Consider the following 17,656-nt stretch of genomic DNA (forward strand, 5'->3'; position numbering starts at 1 on the left):
GCATTAATTATGCATTGATGTGTGCTTTGAAGACTAACATTTATTTTTGATAAATCTAACAAAGTGAAAAAATTCAATATAGCTTAAGCTTTTACATCTAAATCCATTTTAAGCAATATTAACTGAATAAGTCATACTGATCTATAGTTTGGTAGAAAAATATCAAATAAATCAGTCGAAAAGTAGTCATTATCATAGTTGTGCTGCAGTCATGCCATCTATATCTTACTGTTGTCCATATGATTCATCCATAAGCTACTGTAAGCAATTTATTTTAAGAGCACTATGTCTAAACTGATATTACATCCTGGTAGCTATCGCTGAAATAGTTGCTCTGAGAAAACAATTGTCTCTTTGAGTTTCCTGGACTCTATAATCAGCAACTTATTAATCATTTACACCTGGATATTTCATGCAACTTTTTGTCTGGATTGTATGCAGATACAATTTTAACTGCATTTACACTTTGCATTCAATGCATCTCTGGTTAGTCTCTGATGAAAATCTTATTGCTATATGGTGCAAAACCATTTTTATGTTGTGTTCTTTTTAAATGATGGCAGATGTAATGCTGAGCGGTAAGGAGGCGGACGCATGTGCTGAGAGGAGCGAGATTTAATAGGCGCAAATCCAAAATCAGGGTCATTTAGGCAGTCCAGGGTCACACAGCCGACATGGAGAGTACTGGGATACATTACAAAACAAAAACACACAAAGGCTAACTAGAGAAGCAGGCTAGGGAACACGAAGGCTAAGATAAATACAAAGAAACAACCCTCAAACATTAATTCAAACCATGAAACAGCAAAACCAACAAACAAACAATGAACAGTCATGACCAAGGCACACAGCAGGGTTTAAATACATGAAACGAGGGACAGGTGTACGCAATCAATGTGAGGACAAAACGAAACTATGGAACAGAACAAAACACAAGACACAAGACACAAGACATTTAGAAATTCTTTATTGTGTATGTTTAATTTAAGGGGAGATGCTAACGTCATCCTGTCAAGTTACATCATGTAATGTGATGTATTGTAATGTATTGAGAATTTAGAAGATCAATTATGGATTATAGAAAAGTATATATTTACTGGCTAGTCCTGAAATGCATAAAGATGTATACTGAAGTGCATGGAGTGACCAGCTGTAAATGGGTTGTAAAAATTGTAACACAGTCCAACTGTACTAAGCAATCCCGAAACTTCTCTACAAGGAACTGGTTCTCCGTGTCTATTATTTTGTGTATTTTGATACAAGACATGTAAGGGTAGGTAAGGTAAATGCATGTCTTTGTAGGAGAATTGTAAAAAGCTTTGAACAGAGGGCATAGGATTAAAAAAAGAGGACTTCTTTGGAGGCTAAATCTGATGGAAGTTAGCAAGAATTGATTACAGCAAATTTAAAGATTTAAAGATTGTTTCTTTGTCTTTGTTTCATACATGTTCTGCAACACATGTATCGGATAATTGCAGCAATAAGAAAGACTGTAACTGAGACAAGCAACACTAAGAACACTATTACATCAGTGCCGTGGTATGCATACCAATGCATTTTATAGGACTCTGTTCGAAGATGAGATAGCACTGTCAAGTGGTTTTACTGGTTTATCTTTGTGAAGCCTGGACAGTCTTTGCATGTTAATTCTGTAGGATGGCTCATGTATAATTTCTTTTATAGCCTCCAAAAATACATTCTTATTTATGGTGACTATATCCAAGACCTGTGCCACCCCTTTTTGTTTCATTCTTGAGAGACTGTCATATTGATCAAAAACTAGTGGTAAGCCAACTATTGGAATACCATGATAAACAGCCTCATGAATTCCATTTGTTCCCCCATGGCTCACAAAAGCTCTGGTCTTGGTATGTCCCAAAAGATCATTCTGTCGCATCCAGTCAACTACTAATGTGTTATTGCCAAGAGTGGATGGTCTTTTTCCTGTGTATCTCCAAATCACTTTCTGGGGGAGTTCAGCCAGAGCAGCAGCTACTTCATCAGCTATGTCTAGTGGAAGTTCTCCAACCAGAGTTCCCAAAGATATGATAACAATACCATGCTCTCCAGAACTTTCCACAAACAGCTCCAGGTCTTTTGGAAGAGATTTTACTGGTTTGCATTGGAAGCAACCCACGTAAACAACATTGGGCATAGTTGGCCCTGAATATTCAAACACAAAGTCAATTCTCATAAGCCACATATCGGCTCCTTGAAATAATTCAATAATAATGTGGACCTGAAGTGCTCTTGTAAAGGAAAAGCCTTATGCTATAGAAAAGAATGTTATATAACCTTTGGAAGAAAGTCATTTTGTTGGTTAACATGGCTAGAGGAAAAGGAACATAGGACAGGGGTGAAGGAGCAATTCCAAAATGGGCCTCTCCATGTATCGTCCAACGGGCATCAAAAATCAATGGTAAGCCAAGATAATGTGCAAGCACAATTCCACCATCATTGGCAGGGTCTGTTAACACCACATCATACTTGGCTTCTCTGATGGAAACCTATCAAGTCATGATCCTCAATTCTATGGATTATCATTTCACATATCTTTCTGTGTATCTCCAAAAATCTGTTTTTCAGCTCCATGTCCAAGTACACTCTAGTCCAGATGGAGCTTCTTTCCCACCGAATTTACAGTTGCCTGGAAACGAAGGCACTGTAAAATGCCTCATCAACACCCAGCGCAACTGTTATAGAATTATAATGGGGTGAATCCTCTTTGATGTACCAGCCATCAGCTGCACGAATGACCATAATATGGAGACCTCTACTGTGTAACTCCTGTATCAAAACATTCATGTTAACCCAGTGGCTGCCATCGTGGGGGAAGACCAGGACCTTTCCACAATGGCTGGAGACTGTAAAGCCCAGTGTGATAACTATAGAAATTGCATGAAACATCTTTTAAGAAACCTCCACTTGAAGCAGGCAAAACAATGTCTGAAACACAAGTTAAAGAGTGTTATGCAGAATTAAAATACACCCATACATTTCAGTTTTCTCTTTTGCACAACAATACGATGTATTTCTTAAGAAAAAACCCCCACAAAGAGCTCAATAAAACACTGCAAATTAAGAAAAAGTGTAATATGTAACAGTGCTTAGACACTAATAAACTAAGGTACAATGTCTAAAGAAAAACTGCTTTTACACTATTACATTTATAAGGCAGAGATGGAACAAACTATAAAGAACACCAAATTGCTCATTTCTAAACTTCATTGCTTGAGACAAAGTCACTAAGCTGAATGCAGCTGTTCACAGAAACAAAAAAGATGTGCCAAACATTTGGCCGTTTATCACAAACTGACTCTTTTTTTGTATTAATTCTCAAAGTACTATACGTCGCCTACAAAAGTTACTGCATGATTTTTGTAGACTACTGAAGGATTATAATGGACACGAGTGCCATTCTTTAAATCATTTTGTCTTTAATAAATGGTCTTTTGATAATCTTTTTAACTTTCATTTTACAATGATGGAACGATCCGGATCACTATTATATGCAAATGGTTCATGCAAAAATAAATAAAGGAAAACATACCAAATGAGAAAACAAAATCTGCCTAATTTTTTTAATGTCAATTTAATTGTATTTATGAATCAAATATTAAAAATGTATAAGATAGAGTCAGTGAACTGTCCCACAAAAAAAATAATAAATTCATCAGCTGATCTCACACCTCAAAAAAAGTCCCAAACTGAAACTCTGGTACAGAGTTTTAGATCCATCAGCCCTATAAAATAACCTACCTAACCAGCAAATTATGTATCCTGCATATCTGCACATACACACACACAGAGGACCATATTTCATGGTTTTATAGGAACTTACATACATCTTGAGACAATAACAAGTAGCCTACACATTGCAAATATCATTTAAATGTAATAAAAATGAGCAACATTTTAAATACACTGGCTTGCATCATCATTGTCTTGGACAATGATGAAGTAATACATATTATTTAAAATATGGTACTCTGAGTAATCTACTGGAATACATTACAAATTTCATTTAAAGGCACGTATTCTATAATCTGTCATAAAATATATTTTAAAAGTAAGCTTCCCAAGTCCATCAGGGCCAGGTGCCTTTCGAGGCTTTATTCGAGAGGCACAAAACAACTTCACTCTCTGACTGCACAATTTTTGGGATATTGTCACATAATCCCCTAATATCAATACTAAAATCCAGTGTCAAACCTACCATAAAAGAAATGAAGATCATTCAGAAACAAGGGCTGTCTAATACAGTTATATTTGTAGGCACCCTCTCCATCATTTTATTGAGGCCCTGCCATTTCTGTTTGGGATTACTTGTATAAAACCTTTCCTCCGTTTTATTTGTAAAAACAATCTTGGCAATTTTAGATCTCAGCTACTTTGTTTTCTTTTAGCAGTTGTGTCACCCCCCTAAAAAGTGCAGCCTTTTCTCATTTATGCAACATTTCAAATCCATTGTTAGCTGTTTAAAATAAGATCTCTTACTAACAAGTCATTCTTAAGTAATAATTTCACTGAAGGCCACAAATTTGATTTCATGCTTTTAACAGAAACATGGCTAAGCTAATGTAGCAGTGCACCTGTGTTAACTGATTCAGCTCCACCAAACTTCAATTTTACAAAAGCCTCACGAGTCAACACAAAAGATGGCAGCATAACTGCTCTATTTAAAGATTCTTTTCAGGGCAAATAGTTATAATTTGTGGAATTTAACTCCTTTAAATCTCTCCGTGCAACTCTGTAAGGGCAATATAAATATTACTAGTAACTGCCTACAGGCCTCCTAATTACTATATTAATTTAACTGATTTTGTGGTCATGTTGTCTTTCATTTCCACTGATTTAGATCACTTTGTCATTGCTGATGATTTTAATATACACATAGACAAAGGACTCTTTCAGTCTCTCATGTGACTGGTCCTACACATTGCCATGGTCACACCCTGTACTTGGCTATCTCAAAAGGTCTCAACATTTCTAGCACTGTTAAGGATGGAGCTCTTTCAGCTCTTTCTCTACTGCATTTTCTTTGATAAGTGGGCCTTGCTAGACATCAAGACCAGACTTCAAGAAAGATTCACAGAAAATCACACAGGCACTCTCTTCATGGACAAAAAGTACATTAACTTAACTGGGTCAGTAGATACTGATAAATTAGTAGATACTGATTTAAACTCAAAAATGATCAGTGACATGGGTGTGATTACAGAAGTTACAGTTAAAACCATGTAATGTAGTCTAAAAGCACCATGGGGAAATACTTCCATAGTTCAGGTAAAAAGGAGATAAATGAGAGAAATTATGTCAGCTAAAAGATCAAATGAGCATAGTTTATCAACATTATAATCCATAATATCAGACAGGCCATTAGTAATTCTATGACCAGAAATGTCTTCACACTATCTCTACATAATATGGTTGAAATAGCCCAGTCCCAGGCCCAACCGCAGCATCATAAAATACTCTTAGATAGAATTAGGTTGTGAATTAGGCTGGACTCTCAGCAACAGTCTTAACTGATATAGATCATATATGTGCAGCAGGAACTACTATGCTGAAATAGACATATGCCTATCTGAGCAGCTGTCTATTACCTGTAATGTCACCCAGGGTTCTGTTCTTGGGCCTCTTACACTTACTTCCCCATGTCCAAATCCAACAAGATTATGAAATATGTTACCACAACTATACAGATTGATGCAGATTTATTTCATACTTTCATCAAATAACTATGGTCCTATCAACTCACTATGCCAGTGCCTTGAACATATTACAGACTGAATGTGCAAAACCCTCCTACAGATGAAAACAGATAAAACAATATTTTAGAAATAGTTTATTTTATTTGGAAATAAAGGTGACTGATGTACACTTGCTGCCTCTCTCGACTCTAGAGCCCTCAGATTAAAAGACCTGGTTTCCACCAGCTCTGTCCTAGCTCCATATTAGCTCTCCTCAAAAATCCTTCTACTCCTAGGCCCAGACTTCCTTGAGCCATATCTTGACCAAAAAAAAACGTTTGTCAACCTCTTCTTCAGTCATATCTCATCTAAGAAAAGGGTTTGAAACCACTGACCAATCAAAAGTAACCACCTGGTAACACCCCCACCAAAAGACACAGCCACAGCGACTCAAACTGGTGGCATGACACTGATTTACAGTTCTAAATAACTATTGACCATTTCTAGTGAGTCAGGTCCAAAATAACCATTGTAATTCTGTCACCCTTATGTCTGTGAGAAGATCATAAATGCACAGCAGTGTAGAGAGATGAGAAAAACACTTCATAGACCAGAGTTTGGCCTATAGAAACAACTGTCATAGAACCTCAGGTTTGCCCTGACAGTGGACTATCTATATGTATCTAGTTTTCTTTTATTATTTAAATGATCCTTTATTTGTGTGAAACACGTTTAATTGCCATTGTGTATAAAAAAAAGGTTCTATATAAATAAACGTGCCTTGCCTTGAATAGTTTTGACCACATTTATTAACACAATAAACAGATCAAATGATATATCGCAATGATTCATGCGCGTGGAGTTTTAATTTGAAACTGTGCTTACTCTATCCTGCGTCAGCGCTTAGCCTATTTACAATAGACTATATATCAAGTAGCAGAGCTAAAGGTTACTTGACTTATATTTGGAAAGTATCTGTATTTAAAGTTCACATGACGATGAAACATGACTTGCTTTAGAAGAGTAAACGACTATATTAGGCGACAGCAGCAACAAATAAATGAACAAATAAATAAATAAGAGATCGACCAATGCGTTGATGTTTCTAAAATAAAGTTTAATTAATATCGCGCCTTTTTCTGTCAAACAATAAAAATCGTATAATTTTTTATTTAATTAAGATTTTGTTTTATTCAAGCTGTGTTTTACTAAGTAGCATAGTTAGAGTATCTTAAAACGAGATAAACTAGAATACAGAGTATGGTGTATTACGTTTACTGTTTTTGCTTTGCTGTTTCATGTTTATTCTGCTTTAAACATTTGCTTCATGAAATTAACCTAACTACTTACTTTGCGAAGACAGGAGGTGCGATGAAAGTGACAAAAACTTAAGAGACTATTTCCTTGTTATCCAAAGTATGTATAAATATTCCACGTGGTTTACTGCCCACGCCCGCCTGCCAGAAGAGGGAGCGTTACCTATGAATTCCTTATTTGCGTGGCATCGGGTTGTTATAGGAAAATTAGGTTTATACGTAGCATCAATCGAATATTAGCTTATGAGAAAATACAATACTATAGAAAACAACAAATTATAATGTATAGGCTCTTTTTTTCTCAAGGGATATAAAATAAGATATAACCTAGCCGGGCAGGCGGTGCTCCTTACTGCAAGGTTTCACCAGTGAGTGATTATTAAGTGAGAGTGCAGGCTAACGGAGACCCGAGGGACCGGAGTCGAGGGGACTGTGAGTTAAGGTTATTTGGCGTGGGTAACTGTGTACGGTTGCCAGGTTTTCCAACATAGCCTAAGATGGTTATTGCGCATGCGCACAACGATATCTTTATTTTACCCCATGGTTAATGTTGCTTGTTTCTCCGCATTAGCGTTATATCTTGCATTTTTGTAATGTTTTGTTTTGTTTTAATATTAATTCAGCCTTCAAGTACATTATATAAATTCAGCTTAATGTTATAATGTTCTATAGTGTTCTCAGAAAGTGTGCAAAGCGAATCAAAGTCGCCAAAAGTAATTGGTTGTCCCAGCACTTTCTCATCTTTGGTGTGATATTAGTTATAACTTATATTTAGTAACATTTTAATTTTAATCATTTTAATTCCGACGGTCATCTATATTATATACCTTAGTGTTCGGGAACTGAACAAGGCAAATCCAAACCGCCAAAAAAAGGTCGATTGATGTCTCGGCAAGCTTTGCCTTGGACTTCTGGAAGTACAAGCATATATCTCATATGCAGATATTAGAAGGCGCTGAATTGCATTCATTAACTAGTGTACATGAACCCGATTTCTACTAACACATCCACAGCCATTTCTACACAGAGCATATGTTTGTAGGTAATGTATAATGGACTGATTTGTTTCACCTTTCTAGTAGCTTTAGTTTTCTGTATGCCTTTTAAATTATCATATGATCATATAATGACATTTTAGTTTAGTTGTATTAATTGTATTTGTATCTGTTCTTTTGCTCTAAGAAGTGTTGATTTCATATTTCCATGTGTCCATTTTCATACCGCTCCAGTTTGTAATTATCATCCAATACTCGGTTTGGTTCAATACTTTATTATGTTAAACAAAGTCAACTTTGTCATCTCTTCCATCTATTCCATGTCTTTCTCTAATGCTCGTTGCTTAATATTTGAAATACTAAAAAGATCTGATGTCCTGTTAATGTAATTATGTGGGTTTATTTTTTTTAATGTAGGTAATTAAAACCAAAGAGGCAGCCAAGATCCTGTTTGACAAGTTTCATTCAGTGTGCATTCAGACATCATAAAAACATGGGGTACCATGTGTTCTATATTTTACTGACATGGCATGTCGGTCGACTCTAAAAATTAGAGGATTTTTTTTGTAGTCACTGTGTTTACTGCTGCTGTGTTTCAACAGCAAGTGATAACTGTACTTTGCTGCTCATAGATCTCTCATGAACATTGTCCACCTAGTCTACAACTGGTGCTGAAGCTATTCTTTTAAAAGCTGTAGGCTTTGAACAAAAGGGCTGCAATGGCAGATTCTATCCTAGCAAAATACAGTTCAACAATTTGGGTTTCAATGTGTGCTACGGATGAGTTGTAGGATGAATCCAGGAAAATACATTAATTGTATAAAAGAAATAATGGCATTAAAATGTTGTTAATGCATTATTAAAGCATTATGTTTGACAGCCTTAAATATACACTATATTTAATGTTTCCTTGGTATGTCTCTGCTGTCTGGGAGCTTGTTGCAATAGACCTAATCAGACCATTCCCCAAAACTGCAGATGGTTTCCAGCACATACTGTAATAGATTACTTCTCAAAGTGGGTTAAGAGTGGGTTTCCCTTGAGAAATCTGCTGCTGAAGGGGAAAGGCATCTTTTTTCATTTTTTAGTGGGTAACAATGTTGCCTCTTACATTAGGGACAGGGGTTCAATTCCCTGTTCAAGAAAGTGCACCATGCTATTCAATAGATGTTGGAGAAATGATTCTCAAATTCCCCATTTAGGAAGGATATACAACATGCTTGTAGACACTCACTTTTCCACCCTCAAGTTCCACTTTTCCCGCAGATAGGCAGACGTTGCCTATATGTTGCTAGATAAGTAGAGTTACAATGATGTTTCCAAGAAATCAGGGCATATCTATTCTAGTTACAATGTTGTTTTCAAGAAATCAGGGTATTTCTGTTCTAGTGCTAATCACTGTAGTACCCATCATTCTTTTATCTTTTGTGTCAGTGACAACTTTACACTGGCCAGTTAGATCAGCCACTTATCAGTGTCAGCAAATAAGGGGTAGAGAGCTGCATACTATTGCATGAGAACTTTGCTAAAGTAAGACTGACACATGTTGCATGTGAAAGGCTTCACAGACATGACAATTTTCTCCCAGTGAATGCTTAGTAACACACAGCATAGAGACATAGCACATTTAATTAGTATCATCTGAGTCAAAATCCCTACTTAATGACTTATCATTGGTGACATGATTGTTGATACACATGGTGGCATATCAGGATTTTCTAAAAATGGAACAAAGCGGGAACTGACAGTAATCACAGAGACAATGACTAACATATATTCCAGACCATTTCACAGCCAGGTCATAGTATTTCACTCAACAGGCTTGGTTTTCTGCTAGCATATAGTTTGGAGACCATGATATTCAATGTTTCTCCATTAAGTCGAGATAACTTTCAAATCAGTTAACAGTCTAAACTGGGTTGGTCTTTGGTAGCTAACACTGTCTTATCCTTTCTTTAACTTTTGGCAATCTGTAAACGTACAAATCTATTGGTACGGATTTTTTTTTTACAGTCAACTGTACAACAGCACTTTCACATTTTAGTTGTTTTGTGTTTTGCAGCATTTACACTGAACACTAACAGTGCCACTCAGTTAGTGTTTCTGCCACTCAGTGGGCGTAACTGCAGTGACACCAACCAACTTTGACATTACATGCATACCCTTTATATGAAGCCAATTGTCTGTCAACTGGAAGGTCTACTGGAGCTGATAGGCCTGGGAGTGCCATTGAATAGCCTGCCAGAGTTTCATAGGGGCTCAAACCTGTGGAGTGACTCATCCCATAAAATACATCAGTGCCCAGGGTAAGCAGGTCACTCATTCCAGACAAGTTTTCTATGTGAGTTTAACCAATTTTACTTTTATTGCCCCATTCCACTTTTCACAGCTCTTCCAGACTGTGGGTGATCAACACAGTGGTATTTTAGAGTAATTCCTAGGGTGGAGGAGACTTCTGAAATTACTTGATTCACAAAATGCATACCATTGTCAGAGGATAGCTTTGTGAGAAATTCCCACCTTGGAACAGTGTCCTTGACTAGAGCCATTGCCACCTGTGCGGCTGTTGCCTTTCAGCAAGGGATGCCCTCAATTCGTATTGAGAACAAATCAGATATGACCAGACATTATTTACAATTTTTACATGGGTGAGCTCATCAGCAAATGCTGGAAAGACATTTGTGGGTTTGGGTGATAAGCCACTGGCACTGGCATTCCAGAGGAAGTATTGGCATCCAAGCAGATAAGGAACTTGAAATAAAAATCATCCCGTGTGAACCATCTCTCTGACACTGCAGCACATATAGCCGATATTTCTATCTGGTGAGGGAAACAAGAATTGGGTAAAAGAGGAAGTTCAGTTAATGTGTTCATATGTTTACTCAGAAACCAGTATGGAGTTCACAGTGTTCGTTTCATTTTCTTATTGCTACTGGCAATGCACTCCGCTAAGATGCACTTGGCTAAGAATGAACTCTTGGATTAGTATAGGTTATAGGTTATAGCAATATAGTTTTGAGCATCTGAAGGGGGAACGGACAAGGCACACCTTGTTTGGCCACACGCTTGGCAGTGGATTCCCAATAGGAACCTATGAGAGGTCCGGCTTGGGCTTGTGAGACATTTCAACAACAGCACAGCAATCATGGGGATCCCCATCCTCCACACAAGCACTGTGTTTAGCTTATTTTAAGTCTGTGCACCATTTCAGAATTATATTTGGCATAGCCAGCAAGATGTGCTAATAAGACAACTGTCTAAGGTGAACAGTGTGAGTCACATGCAGGACCAAAACATGCATGGCTACTAAATCAGCACAAGCCATTATGATGGCAGCAACAGCTGCTACCGCTTGCAGACAAGGAACTAAGTCCTATGCTCAGAATAAAAGCAATTGGCCTTTGTCCCCCATGCTGTTGGCATTTCACAGCTGACATAAACCCATTGCTTTCTGACACAAATGAATTGAAAGGCAAAATCATAATTTGGCAGGCTTAAAGCCAGGGTTGAGTCTAAACTAGCTCTCAGCTAAACTGAATTTTTGCTCACATTTATCTGTCCATGGCACATCTTCATCCATGGCTTTACAGTGGGAAAGCCTATTGCATTTTTCAAAAGGTGCCACTGTTTGATATTCTTGAATCCACTCTTGTTCACAATGTCTGTGGGATGCTAGCCAACATCTCTTCTAGTTTATTTCTCTATTTTCTGCTACTGTTACTGCTGCTGTTTCTGGCTCCCTCCTAATTTACCTCGTTGTTTTCTTTCTCCTGTCTAACTAATGATACAACAAATGATAACACTTGAAGACAGACACATGGACACGCACAGAGACACATAAGGAGAGCCACAGTTTGGTAATATGTGCACATAATTTGAGAAAAAAAAAATTCAAACACTTTATTTAAATCAATTCTTTACCCATGGGCCCAATTCTATACATTCCCTGACATTGTTTGTTTTTTCTAGAGACATGCGTGTAAACTAATTTTGTACTCAAAAACAGTTTCTGCAGTTGCAGCAGCACTACCTGGCAGCTGCCTCTTGTGCACTCTGCAGACGTCAACATTTTGTGTGATCTCACACTGTAACTCCACACACAGAAATTCATAGTCTACCTCATGTTCCTGAAAGAACACCATGGTGTAGTGCAGCTGTCCAGGAGATTCCCTGCTTGCTTAAACCTTTAAAGTATACAGCAACTCAGTTTCCTCCGATTCAAAATCAACCCAGAGAGGATTTGTTTTTGCCAGTAGTAATGAAGAAGTTATTCTACAGCATTCTATACTTTTCCTAATGAGTCTGAGTGTCATGCCTACTGAGGTAATAAAAAGAGTTTTTACAATTGTCACGGAATGCTCCGCTTGCTACTGGTCACGTGGTACCACCCACCGCCTGCAGTGGAAGTCACTTTGTATTGTTTGTAACCACGCCAACATGATGGCACACACCTGCAGCTGGTTTAATGGTATGTGTCTGTGTGTATTTAAACCCCCTGTTGGTGGGTGCATCGGTGTTGGTCATTGTTTGTGTTGCCAGTCATACGCGTATTCATGGTAAACGTATATGTTCGTGTTGCCGTCGTTAGTGTTCATGCGAGTGATACGTGTACTCATGTTAACCGTTTATGTTGTGTGAGTGCCGTCGTCGTATGCGTTATATGTCAATAAACCTCTATCAAAGTCAAACGAGTCTGTGCGTCCTGCTCCGTGCCCTACGGCACTCAGGCCGTCACAACAGTAAAAAGAGGCTTAAACATTGAATCATAAAGATGAATCATATTGATCAAGTAATCAAATATTGATCAAAGAGATTCTTTATCGTTAGAAATGATCTGGTTACCGAGTGAACAGACTTCTGCAAAGGATTCTGGGTAGGCTTCAGAGTAAGAAATATTATCTCTCTATCAGGCACAGGATGGTACAGAAAAACAAGCTTCTCCAAGATGATTTATTATTATTATTATTTATTTATTTATTTATTTTATTTTATTTTTTTTTTAAAGAGAAGTCTTCTCTTGGACTGTAGTGGTACCAGGCTCCAACTGGTGTGGGTATTGAATATCTATTTACATATATTGACTAAGGTATGGTTTAGATATAATGGTGGAGATTTTAAACATTATTATGTAAAAGAAGTTTGTGCAAATACAAAATCACTTTGGAAAACTATAAAAATTTGGGTTCTTTGTGTGATTGTTAGACTTTCTCCATAAGGTGCCTCAATAATGCTTGTTAACATTGACTTGCAATAAAGGACAACATATTCTCTTCAACATATTCTGAAGTCTGCATGTTTATTTTCTGTTTGTATGTTTAACTTTAAAACTAGTTAATTGGGGATTTAGAAACATTACCATACAAAGTAGGTCCTGTCTTTAAGATTTTGGGAGGAAAACAGAACTAAGGAGGAAAACAAGTTAGGTCTTTAGTCTAATTCTGCCTCTAACTACTGTGGTAATAGTTCTTAACATGTATTGATTACTTACTGCCCACTTTGTTCCTACCTAGCATAATATAATTTTTGATCCTGTCTCTACTAAACAATTTAGTAGACTTCTTACCCTGTAACATATATTTTTATTCTAGGGGACCGATTTGAACTCAAAGTTAGTCTTGGTAAAGCAAAATCCATAATGTTGGCATGGGGGGGTCCCAGCATTCCCAAATGACTGTTCCTTTTGTTCTATAAATTCTTAATCCATCCAAGGGGAGACAGAATCCACTTCCTTGGTTAGTAGCTCTGCATCCTGTCTCTTTTCATTTGCTTCCCATATTACCATCGTTGTGGGAGTCCAATCATGCCTTGTTGGATAGGCTTATTTGTTCCATCCATTGCAACCCCTCACTTATGGAAGGTAGGGCTTTGATGACAGCTTGCAACTCCTGGGGGTCCCACAGTTGTGGAACCACGGCCATCTCGCCATTGCCTACAGAGACCCTCACTAAAGGAAAGTTCGAAGCTGTACATTTTATTCTGGAATAAAGTTGGAATGTTTAACAGCATGCAATTGGGTGAGCAGTCTTCAGTTGTTTCCGTTCTCTTCATCTAGAGCTGCTTGAAGGTTGTGCTGGTTGTTCCTTCTCGTCAACCACAGCAGACAGCGCCGGCTGACACTTTCTGCGTTATGGCAAGAGCAGGGTGCCTGTGTCCAGGTTCCATTTCTTGTTGACAAACAGCTTTGCTGATTCTGCCCCCCTTGCCTGCTTCTCTGCTCATTGCTCTGCCTCCCTCTACTAGAAGACAAACAGTCTCCAATCTGCATCTTTCCCTGACCTATGTAATTCATCTTTAGCCCTACCAATGTATTAATGCTCATTGTACCATCCATTGTAAATAAACCCTTAGTAGGTCTTTTCTATTTTTTTATTTATTAACTGCCTTACATATTTTCTATTTATCTTTTTAGGCCCACTGCTCATGTTCCTCCTAGAGCAACCCCCACAACATAATTTACAACAACAAATCCATTATTCTGCCTGCTTATATACTTGAAATGCCTACCTAATGTTTTATTTAAACAAACACCAACAGGACAACTCCACCACACCATGACAGGGTGAGCACACAGCATGTAGAGAGGAGCCATGCTGCAAGCACACACGGCAGGAATTTCCCAGACCCATGAGTGGTCCCCCCTTATAGCATGCTTTAGTATCCCACTAATGAGTCCACACCTCAGAGTCGGAGAACCTGCTGACTGCACCAAAAATGTTGGATATATGATTCCCAAAATCTCAGATTCCCCATTTAGGAAGGTCATATACCGTGCTTCAGTGAGCAACGGTTATTTATTCCGAAATCTATACTGGGGAGCTGAACTGTGAGCACACAACTACAAGCAGCACTTCTCTGCTGCACACACAGTACATACTTCCTTTTATAACCACATACTGATGTCCTCACCTTTTGGTTACCCTTTTAACTCAGACAGGCAGACAGAGCCTGTCTGTTGATAGATACGCAGAATTACAATATCCGTACAAAGAAATCAGGGCATAACTGTTCTAGTGCCAATCACTCCAGTATCCTATCACTCTTTTATATCATTGGTGACATTATAATACATGAGCCATGTGGTAATATCATTTCTTGTTATGCAGCCAAGCAAGCAATAATGTGAACTCTGTATGAACCTGTTAACCTTGTGACTACATGAACATGTGAAACCAAAAGACTGTAGGCCTTACACAGAGACTGAGCTGGAAATCCTCTGCAGTCCACCTCTTTTGGCACAAACTGGAATCTCCAACCCTTTCTGTGGAATTCATCCACCAAGTCTGTGTACTTGGCTCACTTCCTTTCATTTGCTTCCTCCATCCTCCCCTCCCAGGATATGACCATTTGCTTTGATGTTTCGAAAACCAGCACAATCTCTGGTCTCAGGGAGGTCTCTGGGATGCTCTCTGAAAATCAGAGCTGCCTTCCTAGATTGACCCTCATCTGCCAGTCGTGTGCTTTTTCAAAATCCTTGCCCTCAGTTTAGTTATAATGAATTGATGAAAAGCTCCCTGATGCCAATGTCCCCACCAGAGCTTTCTGCTGCAGGCATTATTCTCTCTGCTCCACTGCATCCTGTGACTTCCATTTTCTCCCTGTTCTTACCTCAATGCTGGCCTGGCAGACCTTTGGGTCATATGACTCCCTATACTGCAACACCTCTTTTGCATGGATGACCATCAACCCCTCACTTAGACTGATCATTGAGGCTTGAGGCTCTTCCCATACAGAGATGCTGCTTAGGTTGCGTGGCAGGCCCAGGTACCTAACCTTCCTCTCGAGGCCATCTACCACTGACAAAGGGAATTCTTAGACTAGTAGTCACAAAACCTGGGAAGGATTCCATAATGATAGATCCAGGCTTTGAATTCTTGTGGTTGCCCTGATTTGTTAAATGCTGCCAAGCATGCCTCCAACTCTTGGTCTATGGCCTTAGTGGACTAATGCTGTCAATGATCTTTCCAAGGCTTCTCCATGACTGATGGTATCTTACTATATCCCAGATGAAAATGGTCAAATTACATTCCTCTTTTTCAGCATCACGGACCTGAACTTAACTGGCATTAAGCTCATCTGTGCACATGTGATGAGTTTCTCTAAACCCTGAAGAACCTACATGCAGATTCAGAGTCTACAGCAGGCTGTCAAACTCCAGACTTTGTCAGGGGGCTTTTGCGTTCCACCTCAGCTAACTTTACCAGTATATTCATGACCAAGACAAAGAAGATCACTGAAATAGTATATCCACTGATGATGCCTCTTTCCAGCTGGTGAAGTGACTGATGCCGAGGTGGCTCTCAGATTTAAGATATGATAACAGTCTAGTGCATGGTCCCTGATCTTACTTGGGACATGGTGCCATTCCAGTGCTGAGCTTCCTTCTCATGGCTCTCTGATAGGTTCTGTCATGACTCCTGTATGTTCAAGGCATCCTGGGACATTCAGGATCCCACCTTTCTGAACATGTGTGTCATTGTATATATTCTTCAGAAAGTACTGAGTTAGGTGTTGGGCCATGGCACTAAAAAATATCTTCCCCCTCAGTGCTGAGCAATGAGTTCTGAACTGCTCAGTCTTGCTTGAGTTCTCCTTATGAATCCACACACCTTCCACACATCTCCACTGTTGGGCTACCTTCCCCCTTCTCCAGTTGGAGCAGAAGCCTGGGACACCATTTACACTTTGTAGGGTACTCTACTGGGTCCTGGGGCCGAACTGGTTCTCAGTGCCTTGATAACATCTGGTACATCTCCCCACCTGGGCTCCTTATTGTTAAAATCAGTGTTGGGCTGTGGCAGATTAATCAAGACTAGGACCTCTAGGACCTTGATGCATCACTTTAGGTATTATGGAGATGATAGTCTATGTCCTCTTTGGAGCAGGTGAGGTGGCCACTGTGTTATTAGCCTTCCAAACCCAAATGCAGCCCACCACTGAGGGCACACACTGCGTTCTCCACCCCTTTTCTGTGGTACTCGTCCACCATGTCTACATACTTGGCTTGCTTCCTTTTGTTGGCTTCATCCATCCTCTCTTCTTTGGCACCACAGATGGTGTCAGCAATAGCCTTCATAGGTAAGTGTAAATCATTTTCAGACATTGTCGATCAAGTAAGCACAATTTTAAGTGCAATGTAGCTTTCAGCTAACTATTAAAAATAAAGTAGAACATGCAAAGAATCAAATTAACATTTATGTATTATTATTTATTTTTGATGCTTAAACAGCCTTTCTGAAATGTTACACACTGAAAGGAGTATGGCAGCCTCTCACTCACAAACAAATGACCTGGATGAAAAGACAATTGCATAAATGTTACATCTAACCATTTTTTATTTTTCATCTTTGTTCCATATCTTTTTCATGCTTCAATCACTTTGCTTTGTTTTGGATGTCTTCCTTGAAGGATTAGCTTTAGATTGCACCATGTGTATTAAATAGATTCAGGTCAGTAATCTGAGTTGACTGTTCAAAATATGTAATTTCTTTTTGAAAGACACCTTATGTATTTACTCCTGTGTTTTGGATGATAGTTATATTGTCTGATCCTGCCTCTTTTGAGTTAAAATATCAGGACAGATGGTACAGATGATAATTTATAGGAGGCATTTTCAAGTGTAAGTTATGGATCGTTTGCTTGTTTTATCCTACTT

At 38.5% G+C, this 17,656-nt stretch overlaps 1 protein-coding gene and 1 pseudogene across 1 annotated transcript; both read right to left on the reverse strand.

The window, feature by feature from the left end:
• Window positions 1-239: 239 nt before the first annotated feature.
• ugt5f1 (UDP glucuronosyltransferase 5 family, polypeptide F1) lies at window positions 240-7,363 on the reverse strand. Its single transcript, XM_081716647.1, is given in 5 exon segments — window positions 240-1,582; window positions 1,584-2,242; window positions 2,244-2,504; window positions 2,506-2,946; window positions 7,044-7,363. Coding segments are annotated over 4 exon segments (1,491 nt in total). The 5' UTR covers window positions 2,908-2,946; window positions 7,044-7,363; the 3' UTR covers window positions 240-1,413.
• Window positions 7,364-15,486: 8,123 nt separating this feature from the next.
• Window positions 15,487-17,104, reverse strand: LOC145658478 (uncharacterized; annotated as a pseudogene).
• Between the last annotated feature and the right edge of the window lie 552 nt (window positions 17,105-17,656).

Source organism: Electrophorus electricus, chromosome 6, assembly GCF_041902795.1.
Source record: "Electrophorus electricus isolate QZ-2024a chromosome 6, ASM4190279v1, whole genome shotgun sequence".
NCBI classification, from domain to species: Eukaryota; Metazoa; Chordata; class Actinopteri; order Gymnotiformes; family Gymnotidae; genus Electrophorus; species Electrophorus electricus.